Genomic DNA, 12199 nt, shown 5'->3' with positions numbered 1-12199 from the left:
TTAATTGAAAAGCTCAATTTCTAATCTTTTGCTAGAAAACGTGGCATCATAGGAGGCTATAGTGGAATAAAATAAAAATAAAAAAACTACGTAATAGTGTGGACAAAAAATATCATAAAAGAAAGACAAAAATATCTGAATATACCGTTTGGAAAGGAAAGAGAAAAATATCTTTCTGCCCAATAAATAATGATTGATTAGCGATCGTTATTTACCTTTGGGTCCTAAGCTAAGATACTTAGAAATATCTATCTCTAGGAGAGTGTCTCTAACATCCAACACTTTTATTACATACTTTCACTTTTTCAGTTCAGTCGCCGGAGTTCTCTCCCTGCGCCGCCGCAGCAATGTCCTCCACCACCGCATCCGGCGACGGTACTCCATCCCTCCACTTCGATACGCCGACGCTGGACCGGGAGTTAGCGGCGCTTCTCCACTCCATTTCCGAGCACGGCGGGTACGCGTACGTGAGCATGGCAGCGCTGGCGGCCGGGGGCGACATTCGCGCGGCGGAGGCGGCGTGTGAGATGGCGTGGGAGCAGCTGCACTCTGGGCCTTGGCACTCGGTGCTGCCGGTGTGGCGCGACGCGTACTCCATGGCTTGCCTCCACGTGGCTCGACACCACTATGGCAACGGGGAGTTCAGGGAGGCGCTTAGGGTTTTAGATTTGGGAATCATCATGGGAGGGACGCTCCTTCGCAAGGATTTGGACTCCGCCGTCGCGAAAGTGTCGGAACAAGCTCGAAGGACCGTTAGGGTTTCTGAACTGGGAGACTCGGGACACCGGTTCGTCGATCGGGACTTTAATATGGCAGAGGTGAGGTCCGTTCCTCTTTGTTTGCTTTTATCATTGTTTTTTAATCTGCATTTGGGAAATCTTAATCGTGAAGCTTCAGTAAATTGCTGAAATACTCACGTTAATCCAAACATGTAGTGTGCTAGTGTAACTATCAGGGATGATGTGATACTAGTTGTTTATTAATTTTGGAATGGGAAGGTTTTTTACTTTTTGTTTTGGTTGCATTTGATTTTGTTTTCTTCAAGGCTGTTCTGCTCTAACGTTTATGTTATAGCTTTTTACACTGTAGGTGCTCCAACTTTTACCAATTAAGTCTCTTTCTTCTACGCTTGTGGTCAAGAAATCAGCGCTGTCGTTGGATAAATTCCTAAAGGATCATTACCTGTCTCGCTCTCCGGTTATTATCAGAGATTGTATGGCTCACTGGCCAGCCAGCTCGAAATGGAATGATGAAGATTACTTGTTGAGAGTTGCCGGTGACCGCACAGTTCCGGTTGAGGTAATTACTCTGATTGTCTTTTTGTGATTATAAGGGAAGACACCTGCACTTCCCTGAGGAGCAAAGGGAGAGGGATGAAGGTTTGATTTTCTGAGATTAAATGTGTTTGTTTGATTTTTTGAGATTACATGTGTTTGTTTGATTTTCTGAAACTGAATGTGTTTGTTTGATTTTCTTCTTTTCTAAAGAGAAAAGGTTATTGGATGGCTGACAATTGTTTTCAGTATGTGAGTTAAATTTAACTCTACTAATTGACAAGTACCAAACTGTAACCTAACTCACTGGGGAATATATGTGTGAAACATGTTCAAGCCTACTGATGTTGAAAATATAATATTTAGAGTTTGAGACCAAAGTTTAAGCAAAAATGGAACATTGTCCAACATGGAAAGTTATTGACAAAACACAAACTTGATGCACTTGTGTTACATTATTGTCTTTGCGTTGCAACTTATATCTCGCCTCTCTTTATATTTCCTCAATTTGTGCCTACAGGCATTAAAAGTTGGCCATCTACTCATCAGTTAGATTGGAACGTACTATAATGTAGTTAGTTTATTTGCATTGCATAATATTCCCTTCAAATATTTTGGGTTTATAGGCCTAAATATGTTGTGTAAAAAATCCTAGACCTTTTCATGTGTCAATGATCTAACAAGTGAATAAATTTTGTTCTGGTTGCAACACTTTGTGAGTGATGACTTCCCCCTCCATTCTTCTTTTTAATCTGATATTCCATTATAGGTTCTTTTCTCCCATTAAGTTCTCAAAACTGAAATAAAAAATAGGTCACGTAGACAAAAGTTGATGAAATTTATGATTCACATAAGTTTTTCTGTCAATTCTTAAACATTGTAACATATATGTTACATCTAAGGATGGCAAAACAATTCATTTATCCGTCGTCCATTTAGTCCATCCACCAGTGAATACATCTATTACCAAGATATAAAAGAAATGAATCAGATCAAGTGCATCCATTTAATTTCACAGATGAGTAATGATCTACTCGTTATTTTGGTCCTCCTATCAATATTTAACGGTCATAGTTAATCCAATTAGTGTTTCTGTTAGGTTCGTTAAGATAAGAAATAGTTAATCCAATTAGTGTTTCTGTTAGGTTCGTTAAGATAAGAAAGAAAGAACACAAACCAAAAAGACGTAGACTTACAATAACTTTTGCATACAAAGGAAGGTACTTTCTTTCACACAGGTATTCCCTGTTTACAAAGCCAGAGGCTCCCCGTTTTCGAAAGCTCCCCCAACGCCTCCCTAAAGGCAACTATATATAGACTCTCAGAAAGTCTCCCTCCCACCAAAACAACCAACTGCATAACCACCTTATATTTTAAAGTTTCCTTCTATAATACACATTCCACTTTCTGTCATTATTTCCTAGCCTAACAATTTCATAATTAAATCTTTCTTAACAGTAATTTTCCAAATCGTTTAGAAACATACATTTAAAATTTATTTTACAGAATTTATTTTTGAAAGTTAAGCAAAATATATTTTTTAAAAAATTAAAATATTATCTATACCCAGATTGGATATCCATCTATGAAAAAAAATGTTAATGGTTGGATCAGATTTTTAATGAATCAATATGGATTTCTTTCATCCGATTCATTTTAATCTGAAGTAATTTATCCAATCTATTGTCACCTCTAGTTACATCTAGTACCATTTGAATGTACATAGCATTTACCTCATGTAGATTTTTTTGTCATGGCAAGGCTGTTGGAAGTTGTTTAGCAGTATACATGAAATTCCTTCAAACACACACAAGGTGAACAGGGTGGAGTGGTTTTGTAGGTATTATATATTGTTTTTATTTTTAGATAAATTTTACAAAAAAGGGTAACTTGCAGCGTTTTTTCCAGGTTGGAAAAAACTATTTATGTGCTGAATGGAAGCAAGAGCTGATTACTTTTTCAGAATTTATTCAGCGGATAAAGTCTGGTGCCTGTTCTCTTGGTGGTCCTACTTATCTTGCTCAGCATCCATTATTTGAACAGGTATTTATAATTTAGATTTATGTTGTCTCCAAATCAACTTTTTCATTTTAGCCTGCAAGTGCAGGACTTGTACTGCTTTCAGTAACTGGTATCATTGAAATCGCAGATAAATGAGCTGCGGAAAGATATTTTTATTCCTGACTATTGTTTTGCTGGTGGAGGGGAGCTACGATCTCTCAATGCTTGGTTTGGTCCAGCAGGAACAGTGACACCATTACACCATGATCCGCATCATAACATACTAGCTCAGGTAACTCAGCTGTACAGAAGTGAGCTGTCTATTACAAATCCGCTTCTCTACACCCACCCTACCATACAGAATTCATTTATGTAACTCGGTTTTTGAGCATATATGTAAACCAAGTAATTATTACTGAAATAATGGAGGTACCGTGACTCCTACCTTTTGCAGTGCTATTACCAAGCCAATAGCTGGCGTAGCATAGTTGATGTTATTCAAGCTATAGACAAAATATGAAATTTGGATGTACTGTGGCTTATTTCAAGAGACCTTTAATACATGAAGATGACATTGTCGTTAATATTATATCCTTGTTATTTTTAATTGTGTAGAAGATGCTGCCTATACTATTTTTTGTAGAACATTGCCTATAGTTACATTATACTAATAGCCATGTATTATGCACCATGGAATAATCTATTTCACTGAAATCATTTTCTCACTGACAGGTTGTTGGAAAAAAATACATTAGGCTTTACTCGTCATCTTTGTCTGAGGAACTTTCCCCCCACTCTGGTACCATGCTCAGCAATTCCAGCCAGGTAATTAGTTTCCTGAACTATATGATTGGACAGCTTGTTTTGTCTACTTGTGCCCTTTGCTTAAAAGCGTAATAATATCTAATACATCTCATCTAAATGGCCAAAGAGCTCTAGTAGCACTTCATTAATTTGCGCTGTCCACTGTGTTACTCAATGTAAGCCTAGGCTTTTTTATCCTTTCACTTGCTACAAATTTTCTAGACAGCCAAGTGATCAAGTCTTTTAAACTTATAACGAACCTAAAAGATTCCATATTAGATCTGTCATGACATATGAGAGTAATTTTGTTGTGACGAAAATGATTCTTCAGCAGATGCAATGCTTATTATTGTCTATACAAGCTGCCAACAGAAAGTAGAATTCAAAGGAATATGATAGTGTATTTGCAGTTTACATATACAATATGTGACAGGTTTATGAACTTAATAAGTTGCAAAGTGGAAACTTTATGGGAGGTATTGATTTTTGTTTAGCTTTACTGCAATTTCATTGATACGGCAAAAACTGTGCCATCCGTTCTCGTGTTTTCATTTAACTTGTCCTTATTTGTTGATTTATATTTATTTTTTCTTTTGATATTTTGAAATCTGTGTCCCCATGTTGATTAGAATTGTTGTCTTAAGGTTGATTTAGATGACGTAGATGAAAGGAAGTTCCCCAAGGTGCAAGAGTTGGAATTTGTAGACTGTATTTTGGAGGAAGGCGAAATGTTATATATCCCGCCAAAATGGTGGCACTATGTGAGGTCTTTGACTACAAGTTTTTCAGTTAGCTTTTGGTGGAGTGAGGGTGACAATTCGGATGCATCCTAATCCTATGCCATCATTTTCGTCTCTACTTTTCATTCTTTCTTAATTGAGAACTCAGCGTGTTCTAAGTAATGTTCCTAATATCTATCTATGTGGCAACTCGTTTTACCAGTGATAGTATAATTCTCGTGCATAAACATCCTTTTTGGCACTGTTTCTCGTGACGGACACACGTCCTTTAATTACTCACCATAATAAAGCTTTGTGAATTTGATTATGAAACTCTTGTTTAATTATTGATCATAAAGATTTGTCAAACGCGTTACCCAACAGTTAAGTAATGTTATTCGTACTCTATTTTTGAATTTTACCAGTCTCCATTTGTATTGATATCAAATCATAACAAGGTATTCTTGCTTCCGCATGCGTATGGACGATTTATCTGACAAGATTGTCTCTACAGAGAGGGAGTGAAGATAAAGATTTCAATTTCTTTCTACCTCAACGGTTCTCCCTGCTACTCCCTCGTTTTGTTCTAAAAAAATCTGATAAACATCACTCTGCAAATTTAGAAAGAAAATGTAAATCAAAGGGTTTCTTTTCCGAGTACCTGTAGCAATTGGGAAAATTTTCCCCACGTTTAGTCCTGGTCTTAATTTCTTGTCTTAACCAAGGCAGTTGTTAAAAATTAGTTTGTATTTGTATGATAAGTAAATTAGTGGAGAATATGGAATCCATACAAAAATAATATATATATATATATATATATATATAATGTAACTCTACCTCTACAGTTCTCTGTAGTACTCACCCGTTTTTATCTCAAATCTGAGACGTGACACTGCGATTCAACATCAATTATTGCTACTTGATTAACGAGTTTATTTTCCCAGTTATAGTAATTTTAACTAAGAAAAATATTTCCTCTTTTTGTCGTAATCTGCATAAAGACCATCTGAATCTATATAAGTTTGTAAATCAAGTAACAGAGTACAATCATGCAGTGATCAGTAAATTAAGCTAAACAGGTACTACCAGAAATCCGTATAGGTTTCTGGGGGTCCTACCAGAAATGTAATTTTAGACCACCGGTTACCAATAGCTGTAAATATACGGTTTTTTAATGCATTTTCTGTGTTCTGAACTACATGAAATTGGAGGTATTCGCAATGACAGAACGAGTGACAAAACATAATTTTATTTAACGACAATTCTCTAAACTTTTGAATCTTTATCTATTCAATGTCAAGCACCCACAATTGAACATGCAATAAATTAAATCACATACGACTATTATTAATCATCAAATACGGCTAGTTACTGAGTTACAGGTGGAAAAGTCTAAGTAAAAGAAAATGTACATATAAAACTCATTACTAGTTTACTTAGGCTGCAGACTTGTACCTGCAAAGAACTTTACACCTCAAGACCCTATCCTGAACATAAAATCCCGGCATCACCATGATCTTAACTCTGCTTGGCCCTTGTGACCTTGGACACATATCCTCCATGTAGTGAGGATCAAAGAGTTTATTCTCTTCAACCCTTAGAATTCCCAACGGAGGGTTGAAAGAAAAGGCAAGCAAATGTAGCAGCCACATGCATTTTGCCGCCACAAAGAAAGCTTGAAGAAGCTGTTCAGGCCATGGCCTTGTCCATTTTAAAGTAGTATTGATACAACTCATTTTCTGGTCACAGAACTTGCTAAACTCTTCACTGTAATATTTTGTTCCCTTTCTCAGTACCTCATTCCAGCTCAAATTTCTAAGGGCAACAAAAGAAGAGAATTGTGATTGACGATCCTGCTGAGGGTCTAGGAATTTTGAGCAACCGTTCTTTTGGAAAACACAATTCTCAAAGTCTTGGTAGAGAGACTGATTTATAAAAGCTTCAAAATGGTATAGAACTGCCTTTGAGAACTTGGAACTCAGAGATAACTTGTAAGGTTGGAGAAGCAAGTTCAAATTTTCTGTCAAAGAATGATCAGTCTCTTCAATGTGAGTAATAAGGGTCTTACAGAACTGCTTCACTGATAATCTGGACTCTGACACTATCTGCAAGAATCCCTCTACCATTACTTCTTCACTCACAGGCATCACATTTTCCCCATTTCCTTCAAATAGTTTCCCCCTCTGAGGAAGATCAGTAAGTTGGTCACAAAGTTGAGAATCCTTTGTCTTCACGGCTTGCTTTAGAGCTTTCTTCAGCTCTTCACAGTAACTCTCCAAGTACTCCAGCTTCTGTTTCAGCTCTCCCAATGAACCTCTCATCTCAGAAACTTCCATTAAGGCCACATCTCGGTTCTCATTTGCTTCCACCAGCTCCTTCTTCAATGTCTCCATTGACATTATTCCCAAGTCCTTGAGAACCTGAGAAACATCCTCAGATTCTGCTCTATTAGGGGAATTCTCATTCTTGTGTTTCTTCTTTAACCTGGGAAACAACCAAGAAATCACCCCCTTGCTTTTGGGTTGGGATTGAAGAGATGAGTGTGAATCCGTAACTGGGACAATAATGTTGGAGCTCTTGCTGCTCCTTGCATTCTCAAAATCGCTAGTTATGGTGGCAGGGTTGCATTTGTTGCAGGAGGATACGGACTTGAAATCCTCCATGCTGTTTCTCCTCCTACCCTTGGAGTAATCATTTGCAGGTGAAGTTTGCAGAACAGTTATTTGATTTGCGCAAGAGCCAGTCACGGATTTGGCATCTTCAGTAGGGCATGTGTGAGAATCAACGTTGGCAAAACCAGAATATAGTCCTTTTCTTGAACTTGATTTCTCCTTGTAATCTGCTACAATGGTTTCTCTGCTGTTTCCTCCTTCTAGAAGACTCCCATCCCAACTTTCTGATACTGTTAGGCTTTTCATGGAGTTTTGATGGTACACCACCAGTGGATCATCTTCATAGCTCTGTCAATAGAAACTTACCATCAATCAAAATTGAAAAGGGAAAAATATACTAAAGGGGAGGGGGCCTTGCAGTTGCAGCCGCAAATATTGGTAGAATCTGAAAATAATGAAAAACTGAAAAAAACATTAAATTATTCTTCTAATTAAAGAATCATTAAGACAATAAATATAAAAGTTTCACGATTTGCCTCAGGCTCAGCTCAGTTGACTTAATGAACATTAAAGAGTTCCATGACACAGAGTTTAAAGCGAAAATCCAAAAATGCTCAAAAAAGTCAAAACTTTCATTCACGTCGGTGTTTCTTCAAGATTAAATAAGAAAAAAAGAGGAGCAGCGAGTAAGGATGTAACCGCACTAATAATGACATCTACCTAACCAGCCATAAGAAAGCAGCAGTTTCATAATTCTTTCAATTGTAATAAATAGCAGCGTTCAAGCGAAAGGGAGCACCACAAATTCAAGTATCTTAAATTTGGTCTTTATCATGATTAACAGCAACGGTCAATTCAAACATAATCTAGCAACAGATAATCCAGCAAAAGTACTCTGTTTCTTAGTGAAAAATCGCTGCTTTGCAATGAATTACGAAGATTCTAGGATACCCATTTCATCAAAATAAGTAAAAAACAATTTTTCAAGCCAAAATTCAAGAAAAAATTACAATACCCACTGGAGTGAAAACAGGGTAATCTTGGGCAGAGAAGTGAGAAACAGGGCGCGAAGCAGGGGAAGGGGATGGGAATCTAGCATTGGCTGGGCTATTTCCTCGCATCAAAGCCGCATGAAGAGCTCTCAGCTCCACTGCTTTGGCTATGGCCGCCTGAATTTCCTGCCTCGTAATTTCAGGGTTTCCATTACTTGTGTCCTTGTAGTCTTTGAAAACCTGTGCTGATGTTGCTGTTGTAGCCATGAAGCAGAACAGAGAAAGAAACAGAGTGGAACATGCAAGTTTCTAGAGGATAATATGGGCACCGGATGAAATTAGAAACTTTAATTTATAAGAGCCAGAAGAACAAAGGGATGACCAAGTGGTATTTAATGGTTGGACTTGATTTTAAGCCTATATCTAAAGTGGAACCTTGGAGAACCAGAAAATAGGAAGAGAGATAGAGAGGGGCACCCTAAGTCCAAAGAGTTTTGTTTTTATTCTCATAGGAAAAACTAATGGAGTAAGTCCATGTGATGATGTGAAAAGAAGAGAGTAAGTTTAAGAGAGAAGGAATTTAACTCTGACATGTTTCTAACACATCAGCAGTGTGTTGCAAGTTTACCAATTTACCCACAGATTCCAAAAATTACCAGAATTCAGCATTAGGTGGTGGTACCACTGTTTCACATGATTGCTTTAGTACGAACATGAGAAGTTCCATGCCACTATCTTCCACTTTCACATATGTGGTCAACCATTTCTGCTTTCAATTTAGGAATACTTTGGACTAGATGTTGCTTTAATTCTAATTCATACTTCGTGTGTAATCATCACAGTTAATAATAACACGGTTATGTTATGTTCCTTTGTAGAACTTCCTTCACAAAGGCATCAATTCACCTTGGCGGCTTTTCCTTTTCATGATGAGAACATGTTCATGTGATAAGGTAATATTTTAGATCCCACTATATGCTACTTTCATATACCCATTTCGTAACGTGTGTGTGTGTAGGGTTTTCTCACCAATTTCTTCCTTACTTGGCTTTCAGCCAAAGACCTAACATAGAAGGTTCCTTTTCTTCAATCAAATGGAAGTTTTAAGTGCTAAACATGTCCTGACAAGTAAGGTCACTGGGAAAATTCTTAAGAAGAAACCCACTTTTAAAGTTCATTGATTTAATCTCGTTTTGGACGATTTAGAAGCTTTTAACTTACTCCAACTGCTAAAGTAACTCTTTTTTTTTCTTTCTGCAAATCCCTAACGTGCAATTATGTTGGTTGAGGTCCATATTCTGCTAATAAAAAAACTGAAGATGAATGATACTGAGGCGTGAAAGGTGCAGTTTCTTTTGGCCAAAAGGGAAAAGAAAAATAACCAAAACGTTCTAAAAGTTTGACACTTAGCAGACATTGAATCATATATTGGAGACAGAGTGTCACAGTGGGGATCAAGTGATCAAGTGGCCATTGGGAAGCTCTGTAAATTACAAAAAAAATCCTGTCATGTGCCATATATGAACATTACTCCAAAGGTTATTTTTGAAAACTGAGAATCTTTATCATTCAACCTGGTATCTTTTTCATAACTGCAACTATAATTTCCTACAGGAAAGTAGAATCTTTGGGGGATATTGACCCTAATATTAAATGTTTAGAACAGTTATTTAAACCTAGTGGAGGTAAAGTTGCTAACATAGTTATTTTCACAAGGTGATGATGTAAGCATAGTTGGTTATGATCTGTTTATCATTTTAATTATTATTATTATTCTTATTGGTATCTACTACTTTTATATTTATGTAAGATACAACCGTTTAAGAGCAGCTTCAAGCACAAATTTCAATATCCATGAAAACAGGATAGTTTAGGCTGAGGTATTATTATTTGATTCAGAACCTGTTAAATTTTTTCATGGGAATTCCTTGTCAAGGTTACCACTCTTCTTACTTAACTGACAGCATCAGAACACGATACTTGAATTAAATTATGATATTACATTTATATTGTGAGCAAAAAAGTTAAACATGTCAAAAGAATGTAACGAAATCATATTTCACAGTTTAGCTTTTTCATTTTAACTGGTTTTGACAGCTGAAGAAAACTTTATAACATGCTGAGAGAAAATTACAAAAGTGAAAAGAAGATAAGAAACAATCATTTTAAACAAAATAAGAAATCAGAAAAACTACCCCAAGAAAAGAGAAAGAGATTCATTTAAACAAAGCTATCTAATCTTCTAGCATGTTACATGTCTTAGTATTTCACACCATATAAACACCAAAATGTCATAGTTTTTCTTTCTTTTTATATTCAGCGTGCATATCTATTTCTATTTTGTCTAATTATATCTTTGAGCCATTCCTTCAATGTTTTTTAGACACTAATTAAACCTACACTGGTGTGCAGTCTCCCTCATCAATATTAAGAAATTGCATTGATAATACAGACATACCCCAGCAAAGTAGATAGCACATATTTGAAGAAATTGTACATTTCTTTCTCCATCAGATGGGTCCCCCTAAAGATGTATCAGAGTAAAGAGGGAGTAATTATGGTGCAAGATTTTGCTTAGGAAAGGTATCTTTCTGTCTCTTGTGTCAATAATTGACTTCATTGGCAAGGAGGTAGGGGACACCAAAGTCTCCAAAAATGACTTAAGATAAGGGAAGCCCTAGGAACCACTGCTAATCAATTTAAGCATCTTTTAACTTCTCTTCATAATTTAAATCATCCAGACAACTTTACCATCACAGCATACCCCTTACATGCTTTGCTTGTAAGAGCAAACCTAACCATCATGTAATCAATTCAGGTAAATTTTTCTACTTTAATAATAATCTTGAATTCAACACACAACTACCTTAAATATTAACAAATGAACTGTCATCTTTAATAATGCTTTTATTTTTTTAGTTCTGTTTTCTTCAAATTTGTTGGAAATAATTAAACTGTAAGTTTTCATTTGATAGAAATGATAAAGTTAAACACCTTATAAGAAAAAAAAATCAATAAATTTAGATAATGGATAAAATCAACAAGACAGTAACACAGCCATAATAGCAACAACAACCTAAAACTCAATGCCTAGGTTTTAGTAGATGTCTATAACTGTTACTTGTATATTACTGATTTTTACATACTGTTACATAAATTTGTGAAACCACATTTAAGTTTATGTACTGATTCCATTCTATCATGCAAGATTATTTGTTATGAAAGGAAGGAAATGTGGGACCACACTAAGGTGATGTTATGTGGCACGGGCTCACAAAAGCATTAGACAAATGTGGCATTGCAGTAGGAATCCATTTAGCATTATTGCAGAAGAATTCTGAAAACATAGTTGGGAAACTCTTTTGTTTCTTTGCAGAGAGAAGATGAGCATGAGCCTGGTTTGTAGATTTGTGTGCATGAGGATTGCTTCTCTTTCATTATCAGTGATGGTCACACAGCCTTGGCTGAAAGATACAAGTGATATGAATTCCGCGTCTCTTGCGGGGAACAAAAGAGGAAGTTGTAAAGAAAGGAACCAAACCGAATGTGGTCCTCTTTGTTCAGTATATAAAATGACAACACCACCTCAACTCACCTTTTTATATGTGTCTTCTCTTTCTTTCTTCTTCTTATTTTTATCCTTTATTTCCGGTGGCTTCAATGTGGAGAATCTATGACTGTGTACGTAATAACATAATATAAGAAAATCTACACAACAACAATTAACTATTTATAATACCAAAGGTGACTGTTAGAGGCATGTGATATTATGATATAATGTCGTAAAGCAACCGTCT

At 36.3% G+C, this 12199-nt stretch overlaps 2 protein-coding genes across 9 annotated transcripts; one reads left to right on the top strand and one right to left on the bottom strand.

The window, feature by feature from the left end:
- The first annotated feature begins 222 nt into the window (after positions 1-222).
- On the top strand, positions 223-12116 carry LOC108338976 (lysine-specific demethylase JMJ30). 7 transcript variants are annotated; one of them, XR_008248796.1, is made up of 8 exons: positions 223-818; positions 1090-1299; positions 3171-3317; positions 3424-3567; positions 4008-4100; positions 9281-9355; positions 10815-10985; positions 11611-12116. XR_008248796.1 is itself a non-coding variant. In XM_052877496.1 (7 exons), exons 1-7 carry the CDS (start codon positions 348-350, stop codon positions 11686-11688), a joined length of 1218 nt encoding a protein of 405 aa, XP_052733456.1. In that variant the 5' UTR covers positions 223-347; the 3' UTR covers positions 11689-12110. The 7 variants fall into 7 exon arrangements, 5 of the variants coding, with proteins under 5 accessions (XP_052733456.1, XP_052733457.1, XP_052733458.1 ...); XR_008248797.1 differs by having other exon boundaries at positions 11779-12111; XM_052877496.1 differs by lacking the exon at positions 10815-10985 and having other exon boundaries at positions 11611-12110.
- LOC108340774 (IRK-interacting protein) lies at positions 6121-8931 on the bottom strand. 2 transcript variants are annotated; one of them, XM_017578347.2, is made up of 2 exons: positions 8426-8931; positions 6121-7758 (listed from the first exon to the last, which is right to left on the bottom strand). In XM_017578347.2, the coding sequence occupies exons 1-2, from the start codon at positions 8507-8509 to the stop codon at positions 6235-6237; spliced, it is 1608 nt and encodes a 535-aa protein (XP_017433836.1). In that variant the 5' UTR covers positions 8510-8931; the 3' UTR covers positions 6121-6234. The 2 variants fall into 2 exon arrangements, with proteins under 2 accessions (XP_017433836.1, XP_017433835.1); XM_017578346.2 differs by having other exon boundaries at positions 8430-8931.
- Positions 12117-12199: the final 83 nt, after the last annotated feature.

This window comes from Vigna angularis, chromosome 5 (assembly GCF_016808095.1).
Source record: "Vigna angularis cultivar LongXiaoDou No.4 chromosome 5, ASM1680809v1, whole genome shotgun sequence".
NCBI classification, from domain to species: domain Eukaryota; kingdom Viridiplantae; phylum Streptophyta; class Magnoliopsida; order Fabales; family Fabaceae; genus Vigna; species Vigna angularis.
This window is presented reverse-complemented; position numbering and strand designations above follow the sequence as displayed.